Below are 15926 nucleotides of genomic sequence, written 5' to 3' on the forward strand. Positions count from 1 at the left end.
ACAGGGCTGGTCAGATGTATCAGTGGGTGAAGACACCCATCACCTAGCTTTCCAACTTGAGTTCTATCCATGTGGGTGAAGGAGAGACTGAACATCTGCAAGTTGTTCTTCAACCTTCACACAGGGTCCATGACACATATGCACATGCACTTAGAGGGGGGCCATAGCATTCACATGTGAACCCATATGTACACTTAAACGCTTAACACACAAAATATACATTTTAAATACAAGAATAAAGTTTTCACAATTTTATCAGATTAGTGTACCTGCTAGAGAACAAATTAGACTCTACCACAGAACTAATGAACACTAGGGACTTTGATGGTCATTTAATTTAATTTCTCTGTTAATGTCTTTATCCTGAAAGAAGAAATATAGTTGCAAACTTCCTGTGAAAATAACCATAAAAATACATACATATGACATGCATGGTACTATATCTTGTATAGTTTAGTAATAGTGACTGCATTTCTTGGAAAATTACAGTTGTTATCATCAACACTTGTTTTTTCATTCAAATGACCTTTAAACAGACATTATGTCAAAAGCTTTGGCTAGAAAATTATTAGAAAAACATTTGAGCATTTACAGCAGATGTGTTTCTAAATACTTACATGAAGTGAGTCCAAGTTTTTCAGGAGAGCACATGGCCCATGGTAGCCAAGGGTGGGCGAACATGGCCAGGGGAGAGGCTACTGCTGTCTTCCCTGACTCAAAGAATAACCATTTGACTGAATAAATTGCTACACACACACACACACACACACACACACACACACACACACACACACACAAAACCTGCTCCCAGAATCAAGTAAGTCTTTGCGAATTGCTGTGGAGTTAGCTGTTGAAAAATAACCTCTCAGAATTTGGAAAGTAGACCATCTGCAGTGTTAGTTTAGAACTCACATGCCCCCACAATACTACAGCTTACCTTTTCAGCTCTCACTGGGTGTTGAGGTCCTAATTGTTTTTTTAACCATTGCCTCCTCTGCTCTAAGACTCTAAGGAATGAGACATGAAATTCTGGCCAATATACATAGCTATTTGTTTTCCTAACAGTTCTGAACAGTCTTGGTGTACCGGACAACAGATAACTACAGTGACTAACCAAGATCATTTTCTTAAGGACATTCATTTTCTCATGGTTTTGCAATTATAATACAGATAAGAGTAAATTCCTAAAATGTTGAGATTAGCAGAAAATTGCAAAACAAGGAAGAATCTAAATTATGCCATATGAACTTAATGTTTTAATTATTTCTATACTGTAGTAACTTGTTATATGGGTACTATCACATATCAAATTACCAACTTCAATATTTTTCAATTAAAATTGTCACATACTAGTAAGTAATGGATAGTTTGCTTTGTTATTAAATATTTAATTTTAAAATATTTAATCAATATTTTTAAAAGTATTATTTAGACACATCAATTTTGAACTATTCTTTGCAAAATACTTTTACTGGATATTATCAGTATTTACATTTCAAATTTTTGAAATTTTTTCTACCACTCACACCCCTCTACCCCTCCTCTTTTTTCCATAAAGGATGCTCCCTCTCCTAACCACCCACTCCCACCTTAGCACCTTGGCATTCCCCTACACGGGGAAAATGATCCTTCACTAGATCAAAGGTCTCTCTTCCCATTCATTCCAAACAATGCCATCCTCTGCTCATATGCACCTGAAGCCATGGGTCTCTTCAGGTGTACTCATTGGTTGGTGTTTTAGTCCCTGGGAGCTCTTGGGAGGTGGTTGTTCTTCACATGGAGTTGCAAACCCTTTCAGCTCCTTCAGTCCTTTCTCTGGCTCCTCCACTGGGTTCCCTATGAGTAGTCATCCACATCTGTACTGCTATGGCTCCGGCAGAGCCTGTGAGGAAGCATCCATATCAGTATCATGATAGTAAACACTTCTTGGTGTCAGCAATAGTGTCTGGGTTTGGTGACTGTATATGGGATGGATTCCCAGGTGTGGCACTCTCTGAATGATCTTTTCTTCACTCCCTGCTCCTCTATTTATTTCTGTATTTACACTCCTGAACATTTTGTTCTCCCTTCTAAGGAATTTCTTGGGTATTCTGAGTTTTTGGGCCTAGAATACGCTTATCAATAAGTGCAGGTTGTTGGTCCTGATAGCATTGGGATTGCACTAGCCCCTGCTGCAGATAGAAACAAGAAGAATCTGCTTGAACTACTTTTATATTACACAGTTTATTTTGATAGTGCTTAATATACTTATTTTACACATAGTATTTTACAATAAATAGAAGTATATGTAACTACTAGTGTTCATTTCAGTTGATTATAAATAATTAAATTCTGAATTTTTTAGTAACAACTTATTTTATGAATTCATAAAGACATGATTATAAATGGCATACTTTGGTATATTGATCTATATTACCGGATTGCCTTCCCAAAGCTTATATTGTCTGGTTAGAACTGCATGTATGTTTTCAACACATACCTCTTAATTCATATTTATTTTAATATTACTACTGCTAGAAACCAACTAACATGTATTACTGGACAGATTTTTCCTTTCCTATGCTACAGGCTGCTCTAATTCTTGTAACTGTTTATTAATGGGTTTTAATTATACTCCCAGTTACCATTTATTGCTTCCTTCATTGACAATTTGTCTGAAATTCTGCATTTTTTAATGAGAAATCATTACCATTGAAAGAGGTACTTCCATGTTTTCTTTTCGGTTTTGTCTTTGAGATGGCCTTTGGCTATATAACCTAGCCTGTTTGTGAACCCATGATTCCCGTTTCTCAGCTTCTTGCACACTAAGGGTGTATGTATCCTGCAGTATCATACAGGACATGGCATGCCTGGAACTAGTAACTGCAACATGTATTCTATTCTCTGCAAAACAACTGAGCTGAAATTTAGCACTTTATTATTCTTCCCATGATCTGTCTTTTTATTGTACCATAAGTTATTTCTAGATCCATGTAAAATGAGAACATACAAATACTAGTAGGTTTATTTAAATATATACATATATAATGTACAATAAATTGTTGATATTTAATCACAAGTATTTTTAGCATTTATCAAAATTTATAGTATGCTTCTTCTCTTTTGTTTTAGAATGACCTTCATCGAGCCATTCAGCGTACACAGTCTGCAATGTTTAATCAAGTTTTGATTTTGATATCCACATTGCTATGCCTTATCTTCACTTGGTAAGACCATATGTAGCTCTCCCCTCATTTTTTAATGTTGGTTTATTTTTATAGAAATGTGTATTATAAGTCAGTTTCATCAATATTTGGCTATTATAAAAATGCTTACTTTAATACATAAAAGGTCATGTACAGAAGTAAGATGAAATTTTTTTTCTTAGTTTTACAGACAAAACAAGAGAGCACATGTATCATGTGACTTTGTGATTTACTGAAACTGACATTTTCTCAAAGGTAAAGAGCTAAGTCACAGGATTTGGCCTATATGATTGTCAAACAGCCATTTTTCCTTCCAATCATTGATATACAACAGTTGCCTCCCTCTCTTTTCTTCAGAGCAGAAACATTCTTGAGGATATTCGTACTTGTCACTCACCATCTATACCTCTCTGTGTGAACAGTGTTTTACTGTTAGACCTGCTGGAATGCATTGTTAGAGAAAACCTTTAATAGGACCACAGGAGAGGGCTAAAGAGAGAACCTTATATCCTGTGTGGAAACATCACCTGCCCACCGATGAGAAGCTGATCGCCTATTAGCTGAGACATTAGAAGGTGGGACATCACATAGAGGGAGCTAAGATATGATAAAGAATACAGAGCATGAGATTCACTGAACTCTGAGGATGGTGATCACATGAAACCAAGGAGAGGTACCCAACTCTAGGGCTCGAATAAGTAGAGACAGCTTTCATAGACAAGAATAAAGAGGTTATACAAGTGACAAGCTAGTCGGGAAATGAGCCAAAGCTTATGGCCTAGGCATTTATTCATAAATAATTTAGTCTCGGGGTCATTATTTGGGAGCAAAGAGATAGAGTAGAACAGCCCATGGTTCCAAAGCAGCACCAAGCCTATTGGCATTGTAATATGAGGGCTGGCACTTTGATCTAGTATGATTTATTTTCTCTTTTGGAAGTCAAACTTAACATTGCAGTGTCCCAATGTGAAAGGATATGTTATGTATTTGATTTCATGTACATCTTTTGCAAGAGGTAAAAAGATTAAAAAAGAATGAGTGGAATAGTGTTTGTTTTACAGAAGATACAGATACTGACTGTATTTGTCTGTAAGGTCTTTGGACTATTTAGAATGACAAGTAGCTAATTTGGAGTTAGGAACATCAGCCTACACAAATGTGTATGCAAACATGTATGTGTATGTATATGTACATGATGTATATGTAACATATATGTGTGTGAATTCGAGCTAATAGCTATTTTCTATTACTAGTATGTGGTTAATACTAAATTGATCTTAAATATGTTTATTTTAGAATTATGTGCTTTAAAACAAATATATGTAATATTGAATTATAATATTTTTACATTATGTTTTTATCCTTTTCTCAAACAGCATTCATGATTCTCTTGACAAATATATAACTACATAAATAAAATCTATAGAAAAGCTAAACTAATTTCATAATATAATAGTGAAAACTCTATTAAATTAAGATTTTTGAAGCAATGTCACCTGTTGCAGTAAATATAAAAAACTGATTGCTTATCTCTTCATCATCCCTGCGGTCTCATTCCACGGGTGCTACTTTTTGTATGGAGTCCGACACACGGATTCTGTCACTCGATCTACAGGCAGTTTTCTCTGTCCAGCTTTCTTCCCTGGCAGTTCTCTGTGCCCACCCTGGTGCTTCTGCCCCCATCCCAGGTGGAATTACCGCCATGCTGTCTTCTTTTCTCCACTGCCCAGCACAAACATGACTCTAAGGTCCGATAGAATTTGAAGCAGGTTTATATATTCAATTTTCAATCCACAAACCCTCTATAAAATAACATTCCATCCAATAGATAAAGATACAAACTGCCCTTCCATATGAGATAAAAGACATATAAAATCCTTAAAATGTTCATAGTGACCTGTTACCAAATAAGTTCACCTGGATCCTGCTCATCCTTGCCGAGCTCTATCTTGATCTCTCTTCCCTCTTCTCCTTCTCCTCTGACCCACCCTCTCCACCTTCCTTTCCACTGCCCAATCACCAGCTATCTCCCCAATTAAAATGGGAAGAAGGTTCTGTTGAAGTCACTTGAGTACATGACTAGGCAGCCCTTCTTGGGGAAGTGGGATTAACATCAAAATACAAACAGCTGCAGGATAGGCTATAGTCACCAAGAATTTTTAATTAAAAAATAATCACATTATTTCAATAATAATCTTTACTTTAAGAAACTTTCAAAATTAAAATCTCTATAGAAAAAGACTTTTTTTCTGATGTTGGATGATTACTGAATTTTTTTTTAAAAAAAGGAATTTCTATGTAGAATATAATGTGAATTTGGCAAAGACATATTTTTGCGCAGGGATTGTAGCTCAGTTATACCCTAGTTCATAACTATGCTATGAGGGAAAAATACATAATTTTGGGAGATGTTGAAGTTAATCTACTGTTAATGAACATCTTTTTATGTTATAACCCCCCTTTGAATACCAAGGCCAGAAATACATAGTGTTTTTCTTACCTGATCCATGAAACTAGAGTGGAAGTATTTTCTTATTTGTGGCATGGCTCAGTGCTCCAGGAAGCTGCTGAATCAACACCTACTCCCACCCACTTGGTAGCTCAAAGACATTAATAACTCTAGTTCTATGAAACTCAGCACCTGCTTCTGGCCCCTAGTGAAACAGCCATGCATGCTCTATATACACACATGCAGTCAAACCCTAGTACACACAATTTATTTAAAGTGTGTGTGTGTGTGCGTGTGTGTGTGTGTGTGTGTGTGTGTGTGTGTGTGTCTGTGTGTGTGTGTGCCTGTGAGTGCATATATAATTTAATACACTCTTTATAATTTGTAATTACAAGATTCAGGAACTTATATTTTGATGTATTGGCTGTATTTATAAATAAACCAACCCTTACAATCCTAAGATTACCTGTTTCAGAAAGCATCTATCTAGCTCTAAAACACTTGTAGGAATCAGAAATATTAACATTACAAAGCACAATTATTAAGCATCTGTCTGTGAGGGACGAAAGCTCAGTGCCAAACTGAAATAAGAACGAAGCTGCTGACCCATTCTTCCCAGCAAATGTGCTGAAGTGTTTTTCCCATCATTGTAATGAATTGGACTCATCTGTCCGCATGCTGCCTCCCTACCCCTCTTCATCAGAGAGGCTTGTGTGGAGACAGATGGCCATTGCAATTCATCCTGCATCTTGGTAACAAAGCAATTGTAACTGGTACATCCGGGAATCAACTGCATGACTTTAGCTCAATTATCAATATATTCCAACCAGTAATAACTACTATAATTGATAATGCTCTTGCTGTTTCTAATTTTACATAGATTGACTTAGTTTTTCAAGTACTTTGCCAAAAACTTTAGTTGTTTTTAAATTCATATGCATAGTTCCACATTCTTATTCCGTAGAGCTGTAACAGAAAGATTTGCACAAATGGATATTTTTTTCTGGTTGCAATCCAATGTAAAATATTCAATCTCCTTTCTAAGTCTTTTTTCAATAAGACTTTTTCACATTTATTTCTAAGCATGTTCTGGATTTAACCATTGCTTACACCTTTAGTTCAATAGCATGTGGTCTTTGCTTCTTCATGTGTTAATGCTTGATTGAGTGATATGCTCTTAAGTTGTCGGGCTCTGCTGGTTTGGCTGGTAAGTAGGCACTTGGGGTTTGAGAAGCCAAATTCAGATTTGGACTTGAATAATAATTAATTAACCTCTGATGTAGCATCTCCATGGAATCTCAGAAGAACTATGAATATGGAAATGGAAAATTAAGAAAAATAAAACAGAAATGAAAATGCCCATTACTGGGAAGTTTAAGATTTGTTTCTTGTAGACTTACAGACAAGCTGACTGAAGTATTCTTTGAAATATTTGGATATCTATCACATAATATTACACAATTTGTATTTTAGTTAAGGAATAAGAAGTTTAATTTCTTAATTCAGCAGAGTTTTTAAGACTGTACTGTTTTTCAAAATACCTGAGTCACTTGGAACCCTGTTCTGGTGAGAGGAAACCACTGAGCAGCTCCCACTTGGGTTTTCTGTGTCCTATATCCAGAGGATATGTGTTGGGATTTTGAGGGGGCAGTAGCGTCTTTATGTTTAATTCTGAAAGAAAATTTAGCTGTGGCAACAGTTTGTGGGTTTCCTGAATAAAGAAATCAAGGGCCAGGGCTCATCCCTCAGCAGTGAGATTTAGGTTGAGAGCCACTTCAGCTTCATATTATATCCATTGCTGGTCAGTTAGCTTCTAAAGTAGCAAGGTTATTTTTTAATGGGTTTTGCATATATCCATAATTTGGCCATTACTTCAACCTTCAAATTTCTCCTATGCTCATAGATCATCTACCATTTAACTGACTCCTCATAGTATTGCCTCCTTTCCCTACACATTAGAGAACTTTGTATTTAGTTTTCGACAGTGTGTGACCTCTTCCAATCTGTTTCATTGCATACATGTGTGTGTATGTATGTATGTGTGTGTATGTATGTATGTATGTATGTATGAATGTATGTATGTATGTATGTATATATCCACCTTGGCACTATTGATATCTTACTCCAACTAAACACACCTCTTCAAGATTTTAAATTTAAGATCCACATACTAGAAAGAAAATATGGAATATGAATGGTATTTGTCTTTCCAGGTGTGGGTTACCTTACTCATGCCCTATCACAGTTTGTTTTTTTGTTAATGGTAGAAAAAACTTTGTTGTGTGAACATACTACAGTTTTCTTATTCATGTGTTTGCTGGTGAACACCTCAGCTGCTTCTGTTTTCTTACTCTTATGAACAAAACAGTGCTAACTCAAAATAAAACTTCTGTATCAGGTATCAGGATGTGAAGCCCATTGGCTGTAGACCCGAAAATAATGAACATATGTCATATGGAAAATCTAATGGTTTCCACCATCTCTGCAGTGTCTATACATCTATCAAATTATGTACAAAATTTTTTCTTCCCCATATCCTGACCAGCATTTATTGTCATTTGTTTTCTTGATATGTCTTATTTTGGCAGATGGAATTAGAAAGTGCTTTTAATTTGCATTTTCAGTAGGCTAATGATATCCAACACTTCTTAAAATGTTTATTATTTTTCCTTACTCTTTCTCCTTTTAAGAATCACTGTTCAATTTCATCTTTTGTTTTTGATTGTGTACTTGTTATATTAATGCTTAGCTTTTAAATCCCATATACATTTTAGGTATTAATTTTCTGTCAGGTGTATTGCTAGGCTTCCTACTTGACTGATTGTTTCATTTATAGTACGGACTTTGTAAAATCTTCCATAGCTTCCCATCCGTAAGTTAGTTAAGAGTCACATTTTCAAAACATCCATTGCTCTGTTGGAAATCTTCAATTATGCCTATATGTTTCAATATCTTTGAGGGTACCAACTTGCACCACTTTTCTTTATCAGTGTCAGTGTTTTCGTTTTATACTGAGATCTTTATCCATCTGAAGATTATTAACTGGGAGCTGGGTTGGTAGGTCAGAGTGAGAGTTATAGTTTCACACTTTCTTATTATCTATTCAGTTTCCCTGGACCTTTTTTTAAAAATTAATCATTTACATCTCAAATGATATCTCACTTCCTGCTTACCCCTTCATAAGCCCCCCATCCCACAACTTCCCTCTCCACTCTTCATTTTGCCTCTATGAGGGTGCTCCCCCACCCACCTTCCCTCTCTTGCCCCACCCCTCCAGCATCTCCCTATATTGGGGCATCAAATTCAGGACCCTCCCATTGATGTCAGACAAGGTCATCCACTGCTACACATTCATGTTGAGCAATGGATCTCTCCCTGCACAGTACTTGTTTGGTGGTGTATTCCCTGGGAGGACTGGGAGGTATGGTCTGCAGATACTCTTCTTCCTATGGGGTTTCAATCCCCTCAACTCCTCCAGTTCTTATAGAGCTCCCCCACCGGAGTCCCTGAGCGTCCCTGGACCATGTTTTAAACATTTTTTTTTTAAATCCAAAGTGTAAATGTAGCATATCTGTAGTTCTACAAACTTATTTCTTGGTCTTCTGTTCCATTTTATTGATATATATGCCTAGTTTTGTGCAAGTATTGGGTTGTTTCATCGGCTCATTCATTGTTCTGTAGTAGATTCTGAAGTCATTTCAGAATTGTTTTGTTTATGCAATGTCTTTGATATACATTGTAAGACTTTTTTTTTCTATTTCCTGATGGATGGTATAAAAAGTATCTAGACATTTTATTGTGATTGAATTTGAAATGTAGATTTTTTGAGGACATTTTATGTTTTTTGAAGATTTTGTTAAGGGATACTTATTTTCATTTAGCATGTATTATGTATGTATGTATGTATGTATGTATGTATGTATGTATGCATGTATGTTTGTATATATGCTTTGGTTTTTGAGACCAGATTTAACTATGTAGCTCTGTCTGCGCTGGAACTCACATAGACCTACCTCTGCTTCCTGAGTACTGGGATCAGAGGTGTGCTCTGCTGCCCACAGCTTGTAATAGCTTCTGATAGTTCTCTTCATAGATTTAATCTCACAGTTTATAAACATAAGAAGTCTGATTGACTTCTTGTGTCTTTCTTAATTACTACATTCAGAATTTGTTTAAATTGAACAAATTTATTTTTAAAAACAAAGATAAATGTACAGATTTTAAGCATTTTTGCATAACAGTATACAAAAACATTTTTGTCAGTGCTTGATTTTTTTAAAGGTTTGATAGTATGCATTAAAATCTTACTAGTTACAATGAGCATAAAATACATGCAAAACAAGATGTAACCTGGAAATAGCCAAAGTTTTCTTGGTGTGTCAAGATTAAGCATACTGGTTTTTTCTTTACTCCCCCCTCCCTTGGGCTTTTTTTTTTTTTTTTTTTTTTTTTGGCCTTTTATTTCTTGAACTTCGTATAGTCTGTGAGTTGTTTCTGGGGTGTTCAGAGCTTTCTGGGGTTAGTATCCAATTATCAGTGACTTCATATTATGTCTGTTCTTTTGTAACTGGGTTGTCTCACTCAGGATGATATTCTCTAGATTCATTTTTTTTTTTTAAGAATTTTATAAAGTAATTGTTTCTGAGGGCTGAGTAGTAGTTCATTGAGTAAATATACCAAAATTTTTGTACCAATCATCTACTGAAGGGCATGTAGATTCTTTCCAGCTTCTGGCATTATAATAGGGCTGCTATGAACATTGTGGTGCATGTGTCTTTGTTTTATGTTGGAGCTTCTCTGGGGTATATGCCCAGAAGTGGAATAACTGGGTCTTCAGGTAGTACTATGTCCAATTTTCTGAGGAATCGCCAGATTGATTTCCAGAGTGGTTGTACCAATTTACAACCCCACCAACAGTGGAGAAGTGTTCCTCTTTCTCCACATCCTCGCCAGCAACTGCTGTTATCTGAATGTGTGATCTTAGCCATTCTGGTTGGTGTGAGGTGGAATTTCAGGGTTGTTTTCATTTGCACTTACCTGATGGCTAATGATGTCAAGCACTTCCTTAGATGCTTCTCAGCCATTCCATATTCCTCAACTGAGAACTTTTTGTTTAGCTCTGTACCCCATTTTTAATAGGGTTGTTTGATTCTCTGGTGTCTAACTTCTTGAGTTCTTTGTATAACTTGGATATTAGGCCTCTATCTGATGTGGGGTTGATAAAGATATTTTTGAAATCTGTTGGCTGCTGCTTTGTTTCCTTGACAGTGTCCTTAGCCTTATAGAAACTTTGCAGTTTCATTAAGTCCCATTTGGTGATATTTGACCTTAGAGTACAAGCCATTGGTGTTTTGTTCAGGAAATTTTTTCCTGTGCATATGTGTTCTAAGGTTTTCTCTAATTTCTCTTCTAACAATTTCAGTGTACCAGGTTTAATGTGGAGATTTTTAATCTACTTGCACTTGAGCTTTGTACGAGGAGACAACAAAGGGTCTATTTTCATTCTTTTTTTAACCTGGTCCTGGTTATCTTTAGTATGTGGTATTTGTCTAGGAATTTAACCATTTCCAACAGATTTTCCACCTTTGTTCAGTTTAGGCTTTTGTAGTAGAATCTGATGATTTCTTGAATTTCCTCCCTTTGGTTATCATGTCTGCAATTTAATTTCTGATTATGTTAATTTGGATACTTTCTAGTTGCCTGAAAGTTAATCTGGCTAAAGGTTTATCAATCTTGTTAATTTTCTCAAAGAACCAGCTCTTGGTTTTGTTGATTCTTTGAATGGTTCTTTTTGTTTCTATTTGGTCAATTTCTTCTCTGAGTTTGATTATTTCTTGCTGTGTAATCCTCTTGGGTGGATCTGCTTTCTTTTGTTCTAGAGCTTTGAACTGTGCTGTCAAGTTGCTAGTGTATGCTCTCTCCAGTTACTTTCCTGAAACACTCAGAGCTGTGAGTTTTCCTCTCAATACTGCTTTCATTCCTTCTCATAGGTTTGGGTATATTGTGTTTTCATTTTCATTAAATTCTAGAAAATCCTTGATTTCTTTATTTGTTATTTGACCATACTATCGTTTAATAGAGCACTGTTTAATTTCCATGTACATATGGGCTTTTTGTTGTCTTTGTTGATATTAAAGACCAGCCTTAGTCCATGGTGATATGGGAGTATTTCAATCTTCTTATATATATTGAGGCTTGTTTTGTGACCGATTTTATGGTCAATTTTGGAGAAGGTTCTGTGAGTTGGTGGGAAGAAGTTGTATTCTTTTGTTTTGGGATGATATGTTCTGTAGATGTCTATTAATTCCAATTGGTTCATAACCTCTGCTAGTTTTACTGTGTCCTTGTTCAGTTTATGTTTCCATGATCTGTCCATTGGTGAGAGTGGTGTGTTGAGGTCTCCCACTATTATTGTTTGGGGTGTAATGTATTTTTTTAAGCTTTAATAGGGTTTCTTTTATGAATATGGATACTCTTGTATTTGGAGCAAATATGTTAAGGATTGAGAGTTCCTCCTGACTAATTTTCCCTGTAATGAGTACAAAGTGTCCTTCCTCATCTTTTTTGATAACTTTTGGTTGAAAATCTAATTAATTTGACATTAGAATGCCTACTGCAGCTTTTTTCTTGGGTCTGTTTGCTTGGAAGGGTTTTACCCAACCTTTTACTCTGAGATATGTCTGTCTTTGTCTCTGAGATTAGTTTTCTGTATGCAGCAAAATGCTGGATTCTGTTTATGTATCCAGCCTGATAGCCTGTATTGTTTTATTGGGGTATTGAGTCCATTTATGTTAACAGATATTAAAGAATTGTGGTTGCTGTTTTCTACTGTTTTTGCTTTTGGAGGTAGAATTGTGCCTGTGTGTCTTTCTTCTTTTGGTTTTCTTGCTTACTTATTTTCTTGTTTTTTCTAGGATGTATTTTCCCACCGTGTATTGGGTTCTCCACCTATAATTGGTTGTATTGCTGGGTTTGTGTTCAGATATTGTGTAAATTTAGTTTTGTCGTAGAATATCTTGGTCTCTCCATCTATGGTTATTGAGAGTTTTTCTGGGTATAGCAGCTTGTGCTGACACTTGTGTTCTTTTAGGGTCTGCATGATGTCTGTCCAGGATCTTCGAGCTTTCATAGTCTCTTTTGAGAAGTCGGGTGTCATTGTGGTTGGTTTGCCTTTATATGTTACATGACCTTTTTCCCTTACTGTTTTTAATATTCTTCCTTTGTATTGGGCATTTGGTGTTTTGACTATTTTGTGTTGGGAGGAATTTCTTTTCTGGTCCACTTTATTTGGAGTTCTGTTGGCTTCTTTTATGTCCATGGTCATCTCATTCTTAAGGGTACGAAAGTTTTCTTTTATGGTTTTGTTGAAGATATTTACTGTGCCTCTCAGTTGATATTCTTTGCCCTCTTCTATTCTTATTATCTTTAGGTTTGGTCTTCTCATTGTGTCCTGGATATCCTGGACATTTTGGGTTAGGAGCTTTTTGGCTTTTGCATCTTCTCTGTCTGTGTTTTCTATGTTTTCTGTGTTATCTTCGGCCCCGGAGATACTCTCTTCCATCTCTTGTAATCTGTTGGAGATGCTTGCATCTGTGACTCCTGATTTCTTTTTTAGGATTTCTACCTCTAGGGTTATCTCTTTTAGTGTTTTCTTTATTGATTCCATTTCCATTTTCAATTCCTTCTTCAATTACTTCATCTCTTTGGTTCTGTTTTCATTTAGTTCTTTGATTTCTTTGAGTATGTTTCTTGTTTCCTCTTTAAAAGCTTCTATTTCTTTATACTTTTCCTCCAGTTCTTGTTTAAGTATCTCTATCATTATCTTGAGGTATGATTTCGGGTCTGAGTCTTCTTTTTCTGGAGTGTTTGGTATTCTGGGTCTTTTTGTTTGTTTGTTTGTTTGTTTGTTTGTTTTTTCTGTGATGGGAGAGCTGGGTTCTGATGTTGCCAGCTTGGTTTCCCTGGGGTACGTTCTTTCACTTTCCTCTTCCCATCTTGTTGTCTGTGATTATATGTGGTCTAGTTGTCAGTGATTGGTTCTCGTCTCTCTAGTGCTCTGGATCTCTGCTGTTCCTGGTGGCAGATGGCCTGAGTGCCTGTTTTGCATGCATGGGCCCTCTGGTTGGAAACCAAGTCCCTTAGGCAGGCAGAGTCCCTGCTCCCTTGAAATAAAGGTGGGGGGCGCAGTTTGCGAGTACTCGGCACAGACCTCTCTGCTCCTTGGCTACTCCCTGTACAGTCTCACCAGGTTTGTGTCCCTGGATTGCATTCCGAATTTTAAAGCTCTCCTTTATGTTGTTTTTTTCTTTTCTTTTCTTTTTTAATGTCTTTTTTTTCTTGGATCAGTAATAGTGTGCATGTTCTCTTATAAAATATTCCAGAATCTACATGGATAATTTGAGTTGTCCAAATATTGAGATTAACATATTTCTCTTTATATTTTTGCTACATATTTTGTATAAATGAGTAATGATTCGATTTTATCTTTTAGCCACATCATTCCTAGCATCTGTCAAACACTTGGAAAATCTTGGATGTTTAACAAACGTGTATTGAGAAATGTAGTGGAATTTTTTAAAGGAAGAATACCCTTTCTAAGTAGATATTCCTTAATGTATTGAGAGCATTTCAAACTATTTACTTTGAGAATTTATACCAAATTCCTCTCTTCAGAGTACACGTTTATACAACTTGCAGGAATGAACTTACAGCCCCAACTTTCCAGAAGCTTTGCTTCTGAGAAAGGATTTAACTGAGCAGAATAACTTAATGGCTTCCAAGTAATTCTTAAGTTTTTCCCACCTTGTAAAATCAACTCCCAGAGAAATCACCTTGGCCTGTTCCTTTTTGTCCATATAGCTTTAATTGTTCCACCTTAGGGGTTTCCCCATTCTGTGAATCTGTGGAAATTTCAGAACAATGTTGTGAAACAACTGAGTCTCATAACTCCTTTTATAAGCAGAAAACTAAAGTGGCTAAGCCCTCGAAGGGTGGCCATATTTCATCATATTTTCTTCTTATAATTATGTAGAATTTTACCTTCTAATTTGTATGATTCTTTGTTGTTATTTTTATTTAATCCTTTTTTGAAACCCAGTTGTCATTCCCCTCCCAGTCTACCCTCTAACAGTTCCTCATCCCTTTCCTCCTTCCCTATCTCCAGGAGGATATCCCCCCACCCCCCCCCCCCACTATCCTACTGGAACTCCCCACTCTTTAGTGCTCCCAGTCTCTTGAGGTTTAGATGCAGATTCTCTGACTGAGGCCAGACCAGGCTGTCTATATTATGTCCCAGGGGCCTCATATTAGCTGGTGTGTGCTGCCTGGTTGGTGTCTCAGTGTCTGAAAGATCTCCGTGGTCTAGATTAGTTGAGACTGCTGGTCTTCCTATGGGGTCATCTACCTCCTCAGCTTTTTCTAGCCTTTTCTTAATTTAACCACAGGTGTCCCCAGCGTTTGTCCATTGGTTGGGTGTAAGTAACTGCATCTGACTCTTTCAGCTGCCTCTCAGAGAGCAATCATATTAGGCACCTCTCTGTAAGCACACCATAGCAACAATAATAAATAGTCTTACAGCGTCCTTTGGGCTAGTATGATTCTTTTTTTTTGATGTTAATGAGTATAGTTGGTGGAAGGCTTCAAATTGACAATTGTGTGGCTATTCTTTAAGTGTATTGCAAAGTAATTATGTGGATGTTTTGCCATACGATTGATGATTGTGCTTTTTTTCTGAGTTTGGTCAAAGTTTTGTTGTTTTGGTTGTTGTGGTGGTGGTGGTGGTGGTGGTGGAATGTTATTTTTTTTCATTTTTATGGATTATTTTATTTATTTACATATCAAATTTTATCTCCCTTCCCAGTTTCCCCTCCATAAGCCCCCCTTTTTCTTTCCCCTTCTTCTGTGAGGGTGCTCCCCAACCTGCCCACATACTCCTGCCTCAGCACTCCAGAATTCCCCTATTATTTAGCAATTTCTTTTCCTTCCTTTTGATGTAAAGTTTGAGTCCCTCTTAAACCTCTTCTTGTCTTAAATATATTGAAATAAATCAAAGCATGCTTGTGATTAACAGGTAGCATAGGACAAGGTGATGGGTTCTGATGAGTTGGTAAGCAGCAGGCTTTTTTATCTCAGGATTTAGATGTCACTCATTGACTAACTAACTAACCTTTTGCATGCATATTGTATCCAAAAAAGGGGAGATATTTCTTTCCCAATGGAAACAGGCTTTGCTGTATTTTTTTTTTAAAAATCCCCAATAAAAATGTAAAGTCCTAACCTCTCAAATTACCTTA

At 36.4% G+C, this 15926-nt stretch overlaps 1 protein-coding gene across 3 annotated transcripts in view; it reads left to right on the plus strand.

Annotated features, from left to right (window-relative positions):
- Window positions 1-15926, plus strand: part of KCNT2 (potassium sodium-activated channel subfamily T member 2) — a gene marked incomplete at both ends in the record, with an annotated part of 388861 nt that overhangs the window by 141654 nt on the left and 231281 nt on the right. For all 3 annotated transcript variants that reach the window (XM_080917662.1, XM_080917663.1, XM_080917664.1), the window contains one exon: window positions 3112-3206. In XM_080917662.1, coding sequence (XP_080773788.1) covers window positions 3112-3206 — 95 coding nt within the window. The remainder of the gene's footprint in view (window positions 1-3111; window positions 3207-15926) is intronic.

This window comes from Micromys minutus (genome assembly GCF_963924665.1).
Source record: "Micromys minutus genome assembly, chromosome: 6".
In the NCBI taxonomy this organism is placed as follows: Eukaryota; Metazoa; Chordata; class Mammalia; order Rodentia; family Muridae; genus Micromys; species Micromys minutus.